Here is a 15,391-nt window from a genome sequence, read left to right as displayed (position 1 = left end):
TGAGTATATTAGAGGTAATCTAAACGAAGATATAATGGAATATCAACTTTTATTAAAAATTAATAAAAATTATCAATAAAATTTAACAAATTTATATTTTGTAGAATAATTAGAATAATAATCTTATATCTTAATCCGAATAATTGTTGTAATTTTATAGATTTTAAGAAAACAATTTAATAAAATTATATCAAGAGTAAAAATATAATTTTGGCTATGTTTATAAATTTAATTAACTAAAACTTTTTTATTTACATTTTAAACATTTTGAAACTTTGTTTAAAATTTTTATTTTGCAAATTAAAAAAATATGTTGCTTACGTTAATATTTTAAATAAAAAGAAATGTTAAAAATTTTTTACTTAATCTTGTTTTAGCATTAAAAAAGTAACGGAAAAAGTAACGAATCGTTACTTTTTAAGTAACGGTAACGAGTTACTTTTGAGAATCAGTAGCAAGTAATGGTAATGAGTAACTTTTTTGATTCGGTAACGAGTAATGGTAACTATATAGTTACTTTTAAAAAGTAACTTTCCTATTCCTGAATAATTTCTTTATTTAGTTTAACCTGCTTTACTTGCTCACGAAAGATGATGGAATTATTATCGAACCTTCTCTCTCTCTCTCTCTCTCTCTCTCTCTCCTCTCTCTCTCTCTCTCTCTCTCTCTCATCTCTCCTCTCTCTCTCTCTCTCTCTCTCTCTCTCTCTCTCTCTCTCTCTCTCTCTCTCTCTCTCTCCTCTCTCTCTCCTCTCCTCTCCTCCTCTCCTCTCTCTCTCTCTCTCTCTCCCCCCCCTCCCTCTGTGTGTGTGTGTGTGTGTAAAAAAGAATTATGTTTATTTAACATTCTTGTACTTTACATATAATAAAACTTTAAACTCTGTATTTGAATAACATCCATCAACTTTTTTTTTACAAAACTTAAAATAGACTTTTCTAAACTTAGAAAACATGAAAAATTGAAATGAATGCTGTGTACTATTTAACGTACTATAAAAAACCTTATCCAATTTATTAATATTGCCATATTATACTTTAATTATAACATAACACACGTGTGTTATAATTATAACACAGTTACTATTTGGAGCGTTTATGAAGCTAAAAAATTTGTTTTAACCGCAAAAACCTTTTAAAAAATATGTTTATAAACAAGACAATAAAGTTGTAATACAAAACAATTAAAAACCAATAAACAAATAATAAAACATAAAAATCTGAGAAACTTCTAACAACTGCTTTTGCGTTTTGTGCTAAAATATACAAGTGTGAGGATGTCTACAGCCAATGACGTTGGAAAAAAAAACAATTTATTAACAACCGAACTCCGAAAACTCTTTGTTTACTTCAAAGGATCCGCGCGTATTTGCATATTCAAGATAAAAAATTTCCAACAACAGTTCCTGTGTTTTGTGTCAAAATATACAAGTATGAGAGCAATGTTTAAGGTCAATGACGTTAGAAAAAAATATAATTAACAATTGAGACTCAGAAGAATTCCGTTTATTTCAAAATATCTGTGCGCATCTGAAGATGTAAGATGAATTGAAACGACAGTTTCAGTGAATTATGCCGAAGTATACAAGTGAGAGGATAATGTCTGTGGATTAACATTAGAAAAAAATTTTTAACAAACAAAACCCAAAGCATTCCGGTTACTTCATAATATTACTTTGTAAAATAAAAAGTTTATATAAAAATAAATATGTAAATATATAAAATATAATTTATAAAAATAATAAATAATAATATAAATATAAAATATAAAATATAAATATAAAATAATAAATATATATTTCCCTTTCTAAAAAAGGCGTGTCAACTGAGTGAATTTCGTTCGTATCGATGACTTAAGGCTTCTTCTCCGCGACGCTGATTGGTTCTCTCGCTTGCCTCGCTTCGTGTTGCGAGAGTAGCTGTCAGCGCGATTGCATTTTGACAGCTGTGAAGTTTAATTTTGACAGTTGCGTGACAGTTTGTTAAAAAAGTTAAGATTGTCGTTATAGAAGAGAGGAAGATTCTTTTTAAAAAAGGAGAAACGAAAGAAGGAAAAAAGAAACGAAAGAGAGAAACGAATAAAGAAGAAAAAAAGAAGAAAATTAGGTAATAAATTAACGTATGTACATGTATGTATGTATGTAAAAGAGTAAAGGACCCTAAGATAGAGAGAGAAAGAGAGAGAGAAGTGTGTGCATCTATGCGTATGTACATACACTGTAGAGTATCTTACTCGAACGAAAGATTTTTGAAAGTTAGTTTTCTGTATTAATTTTTTTTATTTAGTTATTTTTTTAATTTATTAATTTCTATATGTGCACGCGTACGTGTTACATTATTATTTTATAACTAACAATAATAGTTAATTAATTAATGTATATAAAAGTTGCAAAAAATGTTGATCTCATTTTATATAGAAAGGCACATTTAACGTCAAAGTATTTAATATATTCATTAACAATTGTAATTTTGTTTTTGCACACTGTGGAGTATCTTAATCGAATGAAAGATTTTCGAAAGTTAGTTTTTATCAGAACTGACAACATTTCGTTACATTTCAGAGTCAATGTCGTATTGCTTTAAAAAAGATTTATGTATGTTGTGTATTTTGTATTTCTTTTTTTTCTTTTCTTTATGTGTATAATGTTTTTAAAGAAGGAAGAAAATTTGATAATAAATTAATGTATGTAAATATGCTTTCTCTCTCGCTCTCTCTTTCTTTTTTCCTTCCTTCTGTATATAATTAATATTGCAATTATTATTTTCAAAAAGTAAAAAGCTAAATAGCGCGCGCGTAGCGCGCGCCTGTATTGTTGTAGTAAAAATAAAAAAATCAATGATAAAAGTATTTTTTTTAATATCCTTTAAAACATGCGTTATTCACACTATTGCCGTGCAGTCAATAATGGAATTTTCTGACAAATAAGGTTTTTTCCGCTCTTTTACGTATGATAAGTAAAAAACATTTACAATTGCGTGATATTCCTAAATGAGGTTTTGTATAATTTCCGTAATTACTTAGTTCATTCAGTTATAGTGTTGACTTTTAGTATTATCTCGATTTACTTAACTGTCAGGTATGAATGAATTGCATCATACTCTTCTTTATACAGAAATCATTAATATGAATAAATTTTATTAATCAGAATACGTTTTTGAAATACCAGCCTTTGTTTTTCCCTACCCGGTCAGCAAATTGTTTCATATAAATGCAAGTACACGAGGCAAGTACACAAACAGCGGATCAGCTTATTACACCGATTCGTAAACAAGAAGAAACCCATCGAAGGCATCATGTATCTCTTGCTATTGTTATTCGTGAACCTCTTTTTAGGCTTAAACGCCCACTTCACTTCGGGACTCGCTGGCGCTGGACTCGCTGGTGCGGGACTCGCTGACGCAGAAGTTGGTAGTGTTGGACTGGATGGCGCGGGACTTACTGGTGCAGGAGTTGCTGGTATAGAAGAAGTTGCTGCTGCACAAGCTACCGCTATACAAGCTGCTGCGAAAGTTGCTGGCGCAGGACTTGCTGATGCCGGACTCGCTGGCGCGGGACTTAGTGGTGCAGAACTTGCTCGCATAGGAGTTGCTGGCGCAAGACAAGTTGCTGCTGCACAAGCTGCTGCTAGACAAGCTAGTGCGGGAGTTGCTGGCGTAGGATTTACTGGTGCCGGACTCGCTAGCGCGGGATTTGGTGGTGAAGGACTTGCTGGCGCGGGACTTGGTGGTGCAGGAGTTGCTAGTACAGGACAAGTTGCTGCTGCACAAGCTGCTGCTAGACAAGTTAGTGCAGGAGTTGCTGGGGCAGGACTTGCTGGTGCCGGACTTGCTAGCGCAGGACTTGCTGGTACAAGATTTACTGGTGCTGGACTCGCTGATGCTGGACTAGCTAGCGCAAGATTTTCCGGTGTAGGAGGTGCTGGACTCGCAGGCACGAGACTTACTAGTGCAGGAGTTGCTGGTACAGGACAAGTTGCTGCTGCACAAGCTGCTGCTAGACAAGTTAGTGCAGGAGTTGCTGGGGCAGGACTTGCTGGTGCCGGACTTGCTAGCGCAGGACTTGCTGGTACAAGATTTACTGGTGCTGGACTCGCTGATGCTGGACTAGCTAGCGCAAGATTTTCCGGTGTAGGAGGTGCTGGACTCGCAGGCACGAGACTTACTAGTGCAGGAGTTGCTGGTACAGGTCAAGTTGCTGCTGCACAGGCTGCCGCTAAACAAGCTGGTGTCGGACTTGCTGGCGCAAGAGTTGCTGGTGCAGGAGTTGCTGATGCTGGACTTGTTGGCGCGAGACTTTTTGGCGCAAGAGCTGCTGGTGCAGGACAAGTTGCTGCTGCACTAGCTGCTGCTAGACAAGCTGGTGCAGGAGTTACTGGTGTAGGACTTGCTGATACGGGACTTGCTGGCGCAAGAGTTGCTGGTGCAGAACAAGTTGCCGCTGCACAAGCTGCCGCTAGACAAGCTGCCGTTAGACAAGCTGGTGCAGGAGTTGCTGGTGCTGGACTTGCTGGTGTTGGACTAGTTGGCGCAGGACTTTCCGGTGCAGGAGTTGCTGATGCTGGACTCGCTGGTGCCGGATTCGCTAGCACGGGACTTACTAGTGCAGGCGTTGCCGGTGCAAGACAAGTTGCTGCTACACAAGCTGTCGCTAGACAAGCTACAGCTGGACAGGCTGGTGCGGGAGTTGCTGGTGCTGGACTAGCTGGCACAGGACTTTCCGGTGCAGGAGTTGCTCGTGCTGCATTAGCTGGCGTAGGACTTTTCGGTGCAGGAGGTGCTGGACTCGCTGGTGCCGGAATCGCTGGCACGAGACTTACTAGTGCAGGAGTTGCTGGTGCAGGACAAGTTGCTGCTGCACAAGCTGCCGCTAGACAAGCTGGTGCAAGAGTTGCTGGTGCTGGACTCGCTGGCACAGGACTTTCCGGTGCAGGAGTTGCTGATGCTGGACTCGCTGGTGCCGGATTCGCTGGCAGGGGACTTACTAGTGCAGGCGTTGCCGGTGCAAGACAAGTTGCTGCTGCACAAGCTGCCGCTAGACAAACTATCGCTGGACAGGCTAGTGCGGGAGTTGCTGGCGTAGGACTTACTGGTGCCGGACTCGCTAGCGCGGGATTTGGTAGCGCGAGACTTGCTGGCGCAAGAGTTGCTGGTGCAGGACAAGTTGCTGCTGTACAAGCTGCTGCTAGACAAGTTAGTGCAGGAGTTGCTAAGGCAGGACATGCTGGTGCCGGACTTGCTAACGCAGGACTTGCTGGTACAAGAGTTACTGGTGCTGGACTCGCTGGTGTTGGACTAGCTGGCGCAGGACTTTCCGGTGCAAGAAGTGCTGGACTCGCTGGTGCCGGAATCACTGGCACGAGACTTACTAGTGCAGGAGTTGCTGGTGCAGGACAAGTTGCTGCTACACAAGCTGCCGCCAGACAAGCTGGTGCAGGACTTGCTGGCACAGAACTTGCTGGCACAGGACTTGCTGGTGCAGGAGTTGCTGCTGCAGGACAAGTTGCTGCTGCACAAGCTGCCGCTAGACAAGCTGGTGCAAGAGTTGCTGGTGCTGAACTCGCTGGCACAGGACTTGCTGGTGCAGGAGTTGCTGGTGCTAAACAGGTTGCTGCTGCACAAGCTGCCACTAGACAGATTGCTGCTGCTAGACAAGCTGGTTTTGGACAGGCTGCCTATGGGCAAGCTGCCTTTAGACAAACTGCCGCAGGACAAAGCTTTATGGAAATAACTGGCGCTGGTCGGACTACTGCTGCTCAAGTTGCTGCTAGACAGGCTGCTGCTAGGCAAGCTGCCTATGGACAAACTGTCGTTGAACAAGCTGTCTATGAACAGATTTTTTTTGGACAAACTGCCACAGGACAGATCTTTATGAGAATAGTTGGCGCTGGTCAGGCGCCAGCTCAAGCTACCACTAGATGGGCTGCTGTTAGACAAGTTGCCTATGGACAGGCTGCCTTTGGACAAACTGCCGCAGGGCAGTGCTTTATAGGAGTAGCTGGCGCTGGTCAGGCTGCTGCTGCTCAACCTGCCGCCAAACAAGCTGTCGCTGGACCAGCTGCCTTTGGACAGGCTTTCGAGAGACAGGTTTTCGTAGGACAGGCTTTCACCGGACAGGCTCATTTTGTAAGACTGGTTGGAGTTCAAAGAGTTGGTGCATTTAGGATAGCCTTCTAAGAATAGTTTAAAATTTACGATATTATATTTTGAAAATAAGTGGCATGCAAATGGAAGACAAGTTTAATGAGAAATAAGTTAACCTAAGAAATAATTGTTTAAAATGCTAGAATTTTTTTCATTTGATGCATACTTTTAAACGTATATAATTTTACATTTTGCATTTATTTTTACAAGACTACATTTTTTATTAATGGCCATAACTATAATATATTTTTCATTGTGTTATAGTTATAGTTATATATACGTCTTTATTACGTATTACTTATGTTAGATGTTTTATGCCGTAGTCCATCTTTAAGAGAGTTGTAGGTGTGATTATAGGTATAATTATATATAAATATAATTAATTAACCCAATTGACAAATGATTTGTTAGATCAAAATGTTACACTATGTTTTGACTTTTCATTTACAATTTTTTTATATTTACACTGAATATTTTGGGAGAGATAATTACAACGTCAAAAATTTAAATTTCTAGAAAAAATAACCAACTAAAATCATTTATTATATCTAACATTAAATCAATATACATAACTTTTAATAAACAAAAAAATACACTTAAGAACATCTTTTTTTATTCTTTAAGAAAAGATAATTAAGTGTAAGTTTATTAGTTGTTAATTATATGGTTATAGTAAAATTTGGAGAAGTTCCAAAAAAGATCGATTTTATACTAGACACATAAAACAGAAATGACTTATAAAATACATGATTATATGTAAATGCTTACTTTACAGATTTACTAGAATTTATTCTATAAATGTTATTCTGTCGAAATCAAGTGTAAACTTGCCTATGACAATTCTTATCCATTAGCTGAATTATTGCTTATTATCAAAAAATAATATATTCAAACATAATACATTGTTTATAAATTTTGATACAGGGAAGCGTTAAATATGAATGCGTATTGGTTATCTACATTATCTACAACATTACACATTAATACTTTAAGAATCTAATATAAGCAATATTTAACGATAATAATATGAAATAAACGAGAAAAATGTGTAACATAGATAAAATTAAAAAAATTATATGTTGTTTTGTTTGTACTAATAATAAAAAATCAGGTACAGCTAATGTTAATTTTACTAAATTATTATATTTTTGTAAATAATTTTTGTAATAATTATTGTAAAGTTTGAATCAATATTCCGATATTTCCTGTTTTAAATTAATCTTGTAATTATTAACTTTATAATATTGTAAAAGTCTTTTACAAAATTAAAGTAAACACAAAAATGTAAGGGAAAACAATCGAGTTTATCAAACACAAAAAAAATTTTTTTAGTACTTTACTGTTGATAATTGTTGTCACTTCACGATAATACGTGATAAAACGATATTACAACAATATCTGCTTAATGGCAGGCAGGAGCGGCGCGTAACGCGGGCGCGGCTGACTATCCGCGTCAGCTGACAGGTGATTACAACCGCGTTAATCAAATAATATTATAATTCGATCCGATTATAGTTGTATAATAATTATTATATGTACAATTAAAATTATGATTTAAAGTCCACAAAAACATTAGAGCAAAGCAGTTTCAAAATATTCTTCTAAAATATTTTTGAGTCGGCTTTACAGAATTATTTTACAGCAAAATACAATTTTATGTTAATAACAAAATACATTTTTTTACACTATTACCTGTCCTTTTCTACGTAAGCTCTATCCCCACTCCCGAAATTTGAAACAATTCTCGGTCTAGATATATTATGTCTATAGATGTGCTATATATGTATAAAAGTATTCTGAAAATGCCCGCTCATACATATATACACACATACATACACACACATACATGCATAAAAGCACACTATAGAAAACATGCTGATACGCATGTCACAAAAGGATCGGTACTTCAAATGGCTGCTCGACTACTTCCGTCCTCAGTAAATCATACCTCCACACTCCACTACCAATACGGTCCCTTCTAAGTAATTCTTTACTCTTTGATATAAACTATAGATTTTCAGTATTGGCTTAGCTTACTTAAGGTTTATTATCAAGTGCCCATCGTCGCGCGAGATCATGACGTCCACCAGCGAGGTCGATGCGGTGTCAGCTAAACCGAAAAAACCTTCAAGTGAGCATTACAATAATAATAATTAAATAATCACAAAAAGTTACAAGGTTTTGATTAACTGAACTTTCTTGCTAATGGATCTCCGATAACATCGTACTTTTTAAATAATATTAAATACGTTTTTCTTAATTTTACGAAATTTAGCGTTATTCTCTTAATTGTACGTTTATCTAATGTAATATAATATTGCGAACCTTTTTAAATTTTATATTTAGTTTTATATTTAATTTTTTAATTTTTAAAATTGAGTAAACCTCAATATATTTGTCTTATTTTTAGTCTTATTTTACGTTTTTGGATTTTAAATAAATTAAAAAAGCTAGACAATATCAAACAATATATCAATTCCCAGGAAAAAATTTTTCATATAAAAACATATATAAATATATATGTATATAAAATATGTCCATATATGTTTATACTAGTTTCTTTTTTTTTGTAAAATTTTTCTTTGGTATAAAAAAATAACAATCATATTGAAAAGACAAAAACTTTTTAAAAACATCATTTTCGCATTGCTTCTTTTACAACAGAAATTTTACAAAAAAAAAAGAAAGTCTAAACATATATGGACTTATTATATCATATATTTATACATGTTTTTATAAAAAAAAATTTGTTCCTGGGTTAACATTTACAAAAATAGTTTTATGCACAATTTACTTACAAATTTTTTTAGTTTTTGGTTATGCATATTTTTTTAAAGTACAATTTTTATTCTTTAATTTTTTAGACAAACTTTATATGTTTTATTACAGAAAGTAATATGAAATGATAACAGAGATAACAAAGATAACGCAAAAATATTTATAGAAGATTATCTAAAACATTTTTGCTTATTATCTGTGCAAATTTGATTCTTTATATCTTATCTTTATTTTATTACCAAGAAATATCATTATACTATGCTATGTTAAAAAAAATGAAAAAATCACAAAAAAAAGAAATATCCTCTCAAAAACTTTATAAAAGTAAAAAAGATACGCCAAGTACATAAACGCTTTCAAAAATGAATACAAGATCAATAAAATTAGCCAAGTATATTTTTAAAAAAATTTAAAACAATTCTATAAGAATTTATTCAAAAATTATTTAAAAATAAAAATGTAATTACTAATAATAATAGATAATGAAGTAAAAACTTTTGGCGTGCCCGGCTCGCATTTCTTCTGTATTCCAAGATTCTATATTATCGATATTGATTAATGTATAAAGTGCAAAAATGCAATTATGCGTACTACAAGTTTTTGCTTAATTATCTGTTATCATTGGTAACATTTCCCCCCCTCTTTTCCAAATAATTTTTAAATAAATTTTTAGAAGATTTTTCTAAGTTCCTTTTTTTAATATACTTGGATTAATTTTATTGATCTTGTACTCAATTTAAATTAAGTACAAGATCAATTGATTGAAAAATAAAATTAGCCAAAATTAGCTCATTTAAATTGATTTATTTATTATATATTATTTATTTTTTATTTTATATATATTATATAACATTAATATTTATAAATAAACATAATAAATATAACTATTTAAGGGTGTATGCGTGCATGCATGTGTGTGTACATTACTGTCATTATGCTAATAATTTTATACATATATGGATTAACAAATATCTTTACATAGGTATAGTTTTAATATTCAGAAACTTGTAATTTTCTTAATTTTTTATTAAGGGGTAACATCTAGGTAAAACCTTTCAAAAAATTGAAAAAAATTGTTTTGTCTTAAATAATGTATTAGAGTAAGATAAGATACAATAGTTCTTATACGGGAAAAGTTTTTAAAATAATTTTAAACCAAGGCATGATGCCGTCTAAGTACGTCGGAACAGCACACAGCAATTCAAGGTTTCTAAGCTACTCTTAAGATATATAATATTAATTATATATAATCTCTATTGCTGAGATGATTTAAGGCCACGTCGACCAACTCTGATTAATTTTAATCGTTAATTAAAGGGTTGCCAACGTAACAAAATACAATGGTAAACCAATTGTTAATCAGAGTTGGTCGAACTAGTCCTTATTTAATCGTTGTTTAGGAGGAAGATTCACGCAGAATAATAATGAAAGTTTTAATGCAATAGTGTGGTCGATTATATGCCGTTATGCTATTTATTTCTGCTCTGCTGTCAGCACTGAAGATATCCAAACCAAATTAAAATTAAAATTTGCACCCATAACATGCTTATTGAAATTGGATCGTTATTAGTAGCATTATTTTGTGACGCTTGCAACGCTGACAGTCAATTTTGGAACACAACCTGAAATTAGTCATAAAAGTGACGTTAAAATATCATCCTTATTGTGATCAATGATCTGTGACATATATTAGACCGTCACGTTAACGTCATTAAATTGTCAATTAGTGACGTCAGTAATAGTCAAGGAATGACCAAAATTTTACGTCAAAATGACTTGTATCTGAGTTACTCCTTAATAATAATAATATTAACATTTACATATTTATATCATGCATAATAAAAAATAAATAAATAAATAATATAATAAAACATAAACATATAATATACATGTAATATATATGTTTATGTTATTATTTTTTTGTTTTTTTAGTTTTAGATATTTTTTTTATTAGTATTGCTTACCAATATTCATCATTTACATTACGTAATAATTTTAATTGTAGGTACATTGTGAAATTGAATGAAAAACTTCAAATGTGTGTGTTGTACATGTGAATCTGACTGTGGAAAATAATGCAAATGAGCTTTTTCAGGCAAGATATTTCAAAATTGACTATAACGATTGTAATCGAGCTAATGACAATCGAAAGCTCGCATCAATATTATATAATAAAATTGACATTAGATTTTTTATTATAATTTTAGTTTCTAAGATATACAATATCGATCGTCAAATATATTTTATATTTTATCTGTAAATTAAGTTATAATATTAATTATATAAAATACCAAAAAAATATTGTTTTTATGCAGGAATGTATTTTTATTTTATAATTTTTTTCTTTTGTCCAGATAAAACTTTTCATTTAGAAAAAAGTTAATAAATTAAAGTTTATACGTTTCAAAAATAACTCGTTAAAGTTAAAAATTAAATTATTTAAAATTAACTAAATTAAATTAAAAGTCATTAACTTTTTAACTTGTATCATTAACTTTTAACTTTTTAACTAATTACTATCCAACCCTGAAAATATTTAGAGATAAATATACCTCTATTTTATCTTTAATTTACATCCTTTCTCAAAGCACCCTTCAATCCTATCATAAAATTAAAAAAAAGTAACGAAAAGTAACGATATTTTAAGTAACTTTCAAATAACGGTAACGCGTTACTTTTTACAATCAGTAACGAGTAACGGCAACAATTTTACTTTTTACCGAAAGTAACGGTAACGGTAAAGCGTTATTTTAAAAAGTAATTCCATAGCGCGCGTGCGCGCGTGTGTATATATATGTGTGTGTGTGTGTGTGTGTGTGTGTGTGTGTGTGTGTGTGTGTGTGTGTGTGTGTGTGTGTGTGTGTGTGTGTGTGTGTGTGTGTGTACTCGGCGTTGCATCGCTACTGTCGCTTAATTGAGATAAAATTATTGTTTAATGTGTTATACGTAATGTATTATATATTGTTACTATTATATATTTTTGGAAATATATTTGTAATACATAATGTGATCTAATTTGGCTGTATAGATAGCGCATTTAGGCAACAACGGCTACCAGCATGGCAACCTATACGCACAACTGGCACAATTATACCGACGTTTTTTGTGATAGGAATTGTATTCATATCAGTCGGCATAGCATTACTTTACTTTACTTCCGAAGTCAAAGAACATATTATAGATTACACTAACTGCAACTCCATCAGCATTACTGAAGACAATGGACAACCTAAGAGATGTGCAGATGTTATATCAGCAGGTCTAACAAGTACCTGCGTATGCAAAATAAATTTCGAACTACTTACAAATTTTACTGGCAAGGTTTACATGTATTACGGCCTAACAAACTTCTACCAAAATCACCGTAGGTACGTGAAATCTCGAGACGACGATCAATTATTAGGAAAGTTAGTATCAAACTCTGTTTCGGATGTTTGCGAACCGTTTGCCTACCAAGAAGTGAACAACAAAAGAATTCCCATTGCCCCGTGTGGTGCCATTGCAAATTCGCTCTTCAGCGACGAGCTGACGTTGTACTCCACAACTCGTAATGAGGATGTACCGTTATTAAAAACTGGTATAGCTTGGTCATCTGATAAAGAAACCAAATTCAAGAATCCAAAGGGATCCAGCAATCTGAAAGAAGCGTTCAAGAACTTTACTAAACCTAAGAACTGGACTAAACACATTTACGAATTGGATCCCTATGATGAAGACAACAACGGATTTAAAAATGAGGATTTAATTGTTTGGATGAGAACTGCCGCATTGCCCACTTTCCGAAAACTATATCGTAGGATCAATCATACTGAAAAGGGCTATGAAGATGGTCTACTTGCAGGAAACTACACTCTTCAAATTAATTATTGTAAGTAATTTAAAGTGAATTGAAACATAACGATTTAAAAGAATAACGGAAGCGCCCCGATTGACCACGTTCCAATTGACCACAACTTTTCTAATTGGCAATCCAATTAGAAAAACTTTTACCATTCATTGCTGTAAATAGTTGTGGTCAATTGTAACGTGGTCAATCGGGATGCTCCCAGAATAATAGTGTGCGTGTGTGTATGCGTGCAAGTATTTGGCATAGAAATAATTAAAAATTAATCTTTTATATATATCTTATTTATATGAACACTTAATAAGGAAATTAATTAATGTTTTTAAATATTCTTTTCAGCATATTCAGTATCTTCCTTCAATGGAACAAAAAAAATGATCTTGAGTACAACTTCAGTTTTGGGAGGAAAGAATGTCTTCCTTGGTATTGCTTATATTGTCGTGGGAAGTTTATGCTTAGCACTGGGCATAGTACTGTTCATTATTCATAAAAAATATTCTAAGAGGTAACTAATGTATTCGTATATTATATATTCCATTCTTGTCTATATTTATAATATAAACGATAAAATTCCATTTAATAACATAACTTCTATTATTTAACTTGTTTTCATATTTTTTATTTTTTATGTCGTTCTGTTTAACTTCTTTTAATAACAATTCGAAAATTTGTGTGCAAATTTTCTCTCTTCCGCAACTATTACATTTATATATATATATATTTTTTTTTAGTACCAACATGATCAATGTGACTCCAACTACGGAATATCATTAGAAACGATTCGTTTACTAGCTTAAAATAAGTATAATCTTTTTATCATGATTGTAGTGTTTTAATTATGATAGAACGATCGAATTTTTCTATCTGACATAATGATTTTTATTTATTAATCATAATCGAAAATACGGATAAATGTGATAAAACTGTGATAAAGCAATCAATAATTTCTTATTTACATAATAGTTATTATTTTTTAACTTGAAAATAATCCTAATAAGATTTTTACACTCTAATAACGAGGAAATAATTCAATAGTTTTATTTACTAATTGAGTATCTAAAGCTATTCATATTATCTATATTTTTACTCTACTTTTATTTATTTTTTTTAGAAAATATTAAAAAATTTAAAAAATTATCTTAAATATTAATAAATTGTAAAATAATTAATAATGTGTATATACAATTAATAAAAATGATTTTTGGAGTGGAAAAAACATTCTATAAGCATTGTTTCGCAGAAAAACTAGATTACAATTTTATTATTAAAAAGTATAGTAATTAAAAAGTTTTTACTTTTAAGTTAGAATATTGTTATATGTAACGATCCACATAGCACGGAATATTACAGTAATATCACAGAAATATTGTTCTTCCATTACAGTGAAATATCGTATAAATATTGCAGAAATATTACCGAAATATTACTACAATATTAAAATGTCCGCCAAAATGGATCACAGTAATATAATGATGATATATCACGAATGTATTACTGTAATATTTACGTAGTATTTTTGTAATATTGCGAAATTTAGGGTTCTGGATACTCATTTAACATTTATGAAAAATGTGATCTCAAAGACGAGAAATTTACACTAAAAATTCTACACCATTTTCAAATAAAAACATCTAACTAAAAAAATATTTTTACTAGATAGTTTTAACACACTTATAAAATATTTTGACAACTGTTTCATTGAGTAAATAAACTGCAAAAATGTATAGTATTAGAATTTAGACATTTTTGTTTACGGCTATTAATTCATTAATTGTCAAAGAAAAAATTTAGTTTTTACAGTATTTTACAAGTGTTGAAACTGTCAAAGTGTTTTTTTATCCAGATATCTTTTATTTAATAAAAATAGCATGGATAAATTTATAGTGTAATTTTTTTGCTTCTGAAGTCACATTTTCAAACTAACAATTATTATAAACCTTCATTTAGGCTACATTCCAAAACGTCCTTTCCGAGGAAAATTTTACTCAAAATATATAGTACACGTAACGTATCCTATATTACATCGAGTAAAATTTTCCTCGGAAAGGACGTTTTGGAATGTAACCTTAATTTAGTGAGTGACATCAATTCTAACATATTGCTATTTAAAATGTAATATCACTACAATATAACCTAATATTTTAATGTTATTTATAAACGTGTAATATGTCAGTATTTTTGTAATATTTTACTGTAATATATAATATTGTTGATATATTGCAATTTTGCTGCAATAATACTGTAAATTATATATTTTTATTTATTTTGGAATTATACGTACTGTAAATTTGAAATATTATAGTCAGTTCAATTAATTAAATTGAAATAATTTAAAACTTTGGCATTAAGGGGATGCTAAACTGCTTGTCAAACTTGATCGAGGTCGATAATGTAGAGTCATTTGGGCACGTTATTAACAAAATTTTGTATGTATTTCTTTTATAGATTTAGAAATCCTTTTCCAGAATTAATTGTAGGGAATTTTTAATTCTGTAAATGCAATAAAAAGTTGTACATTGGAACAAATTGTACAATTCTGACGATAAAACAGATAGGATCCTCTTAAACACCGAAAACTTTTTTTCTAAGGTTCCTAGGCTCATTCTAAAAGCACACTATTGTTCTTTGCTGA

The 15,391-nt window shown here is 32.1% G+C and overlaps 2 protein-coding genes across 2 annotated transcripts; both read left to right on the top strand.

Annotated features, from left to right (window-relative positions):
* Window positions 1-3,290: 3,290 nt before the first annotated feature.
* LOC105831639 (spidroin-1) lies at window positions 3,291-6,170 on the top strand. The gene has a single exon (XM_012671899.3). The coding sequence runs from the start codon at window positions 3,291-3,293 to the stop codon at window positions 6,168-6,170; it is 2,880 nt and encodes a 959-aa protein (XP_012527353.3).
* A 1,080-nt stretch (window positions 6,171-7,250) lies between these two features.
* On the top strand, window positions 7,251-14,925 carry LOC105831648 (cell cycle control protein 50A). The gene is made up of 4 exons (XM_012671912.3): window positions 7,251-8,268; window positions 11,944-12,783; window positions 13,099-13,264; window positions 13,491-14,925. The coding sequence occupies exons 1-4, from the start codon at window positions 8,214-8,216 to the stop codon at window positions 13,531-13,533; spliced, it is 1,104 nt and encodes a 367-aa protein (XP_012527366.1). The 5' UTR covers window positions 7,251-8,213; the 3' UTR covers window positions 13,534-14,925.
* The last annotated feature ends 466 nt before the right edge of the window (window positions 14,926-15,391 follow it).

This window comes from Monomorium pharaonis, chromosome 11 (assembly GCF_013373865.1).
Source record: "Monomorium pharaonis isolate MP-MQ-018 chromosome 11, ASM1337386v2, whole genome shotgun sequence".
NCBI classification, from domain to species: Eukaryota; Metazoa; Arthropoda; class Insecta; order Hymenoptera; family Formicidae; genus Monomorium; species Monomorium pharaonis.
This window is presented reverse-complemented; position numbering and strand designations above follow the sequence as displayed.

What these genes read in the sequence shown, in the direction of transcription:
- LOC105831639 (XM_012671899.3), top strand. Translation starts at nt 3,291, where the DNA reads ATGTATCTCTTGCTATTGTTATTCGTGAACCTCTTTTTAGGCTTAAAC.
- LOC105831648 (XM_012671912.3), top strand. Translation starts at nt 8,214, where the DNA reads ATGACGTCCACCAGCGAGGTCGATGCGGTGTCAGCTAAACCGAAAAAA. An exon ending in TAAACCGAAAAAACCTTCAA is followed by an intron (nt 8,269 to 11,943) that starts GTGAGCATTACA and finishes TTGGCTGTATAG; the next exon opens with ATAGCGCATTTAGGCAACAA. An exon ending in CATAAAAAATATTCTAAGAG is followed by an intron (nt 13,265 to 13,490) that starts GTAACTAATGTA and finishes ATTTTTTTTTAG; the next exon opens with TACCAACATGATCAATGTGA.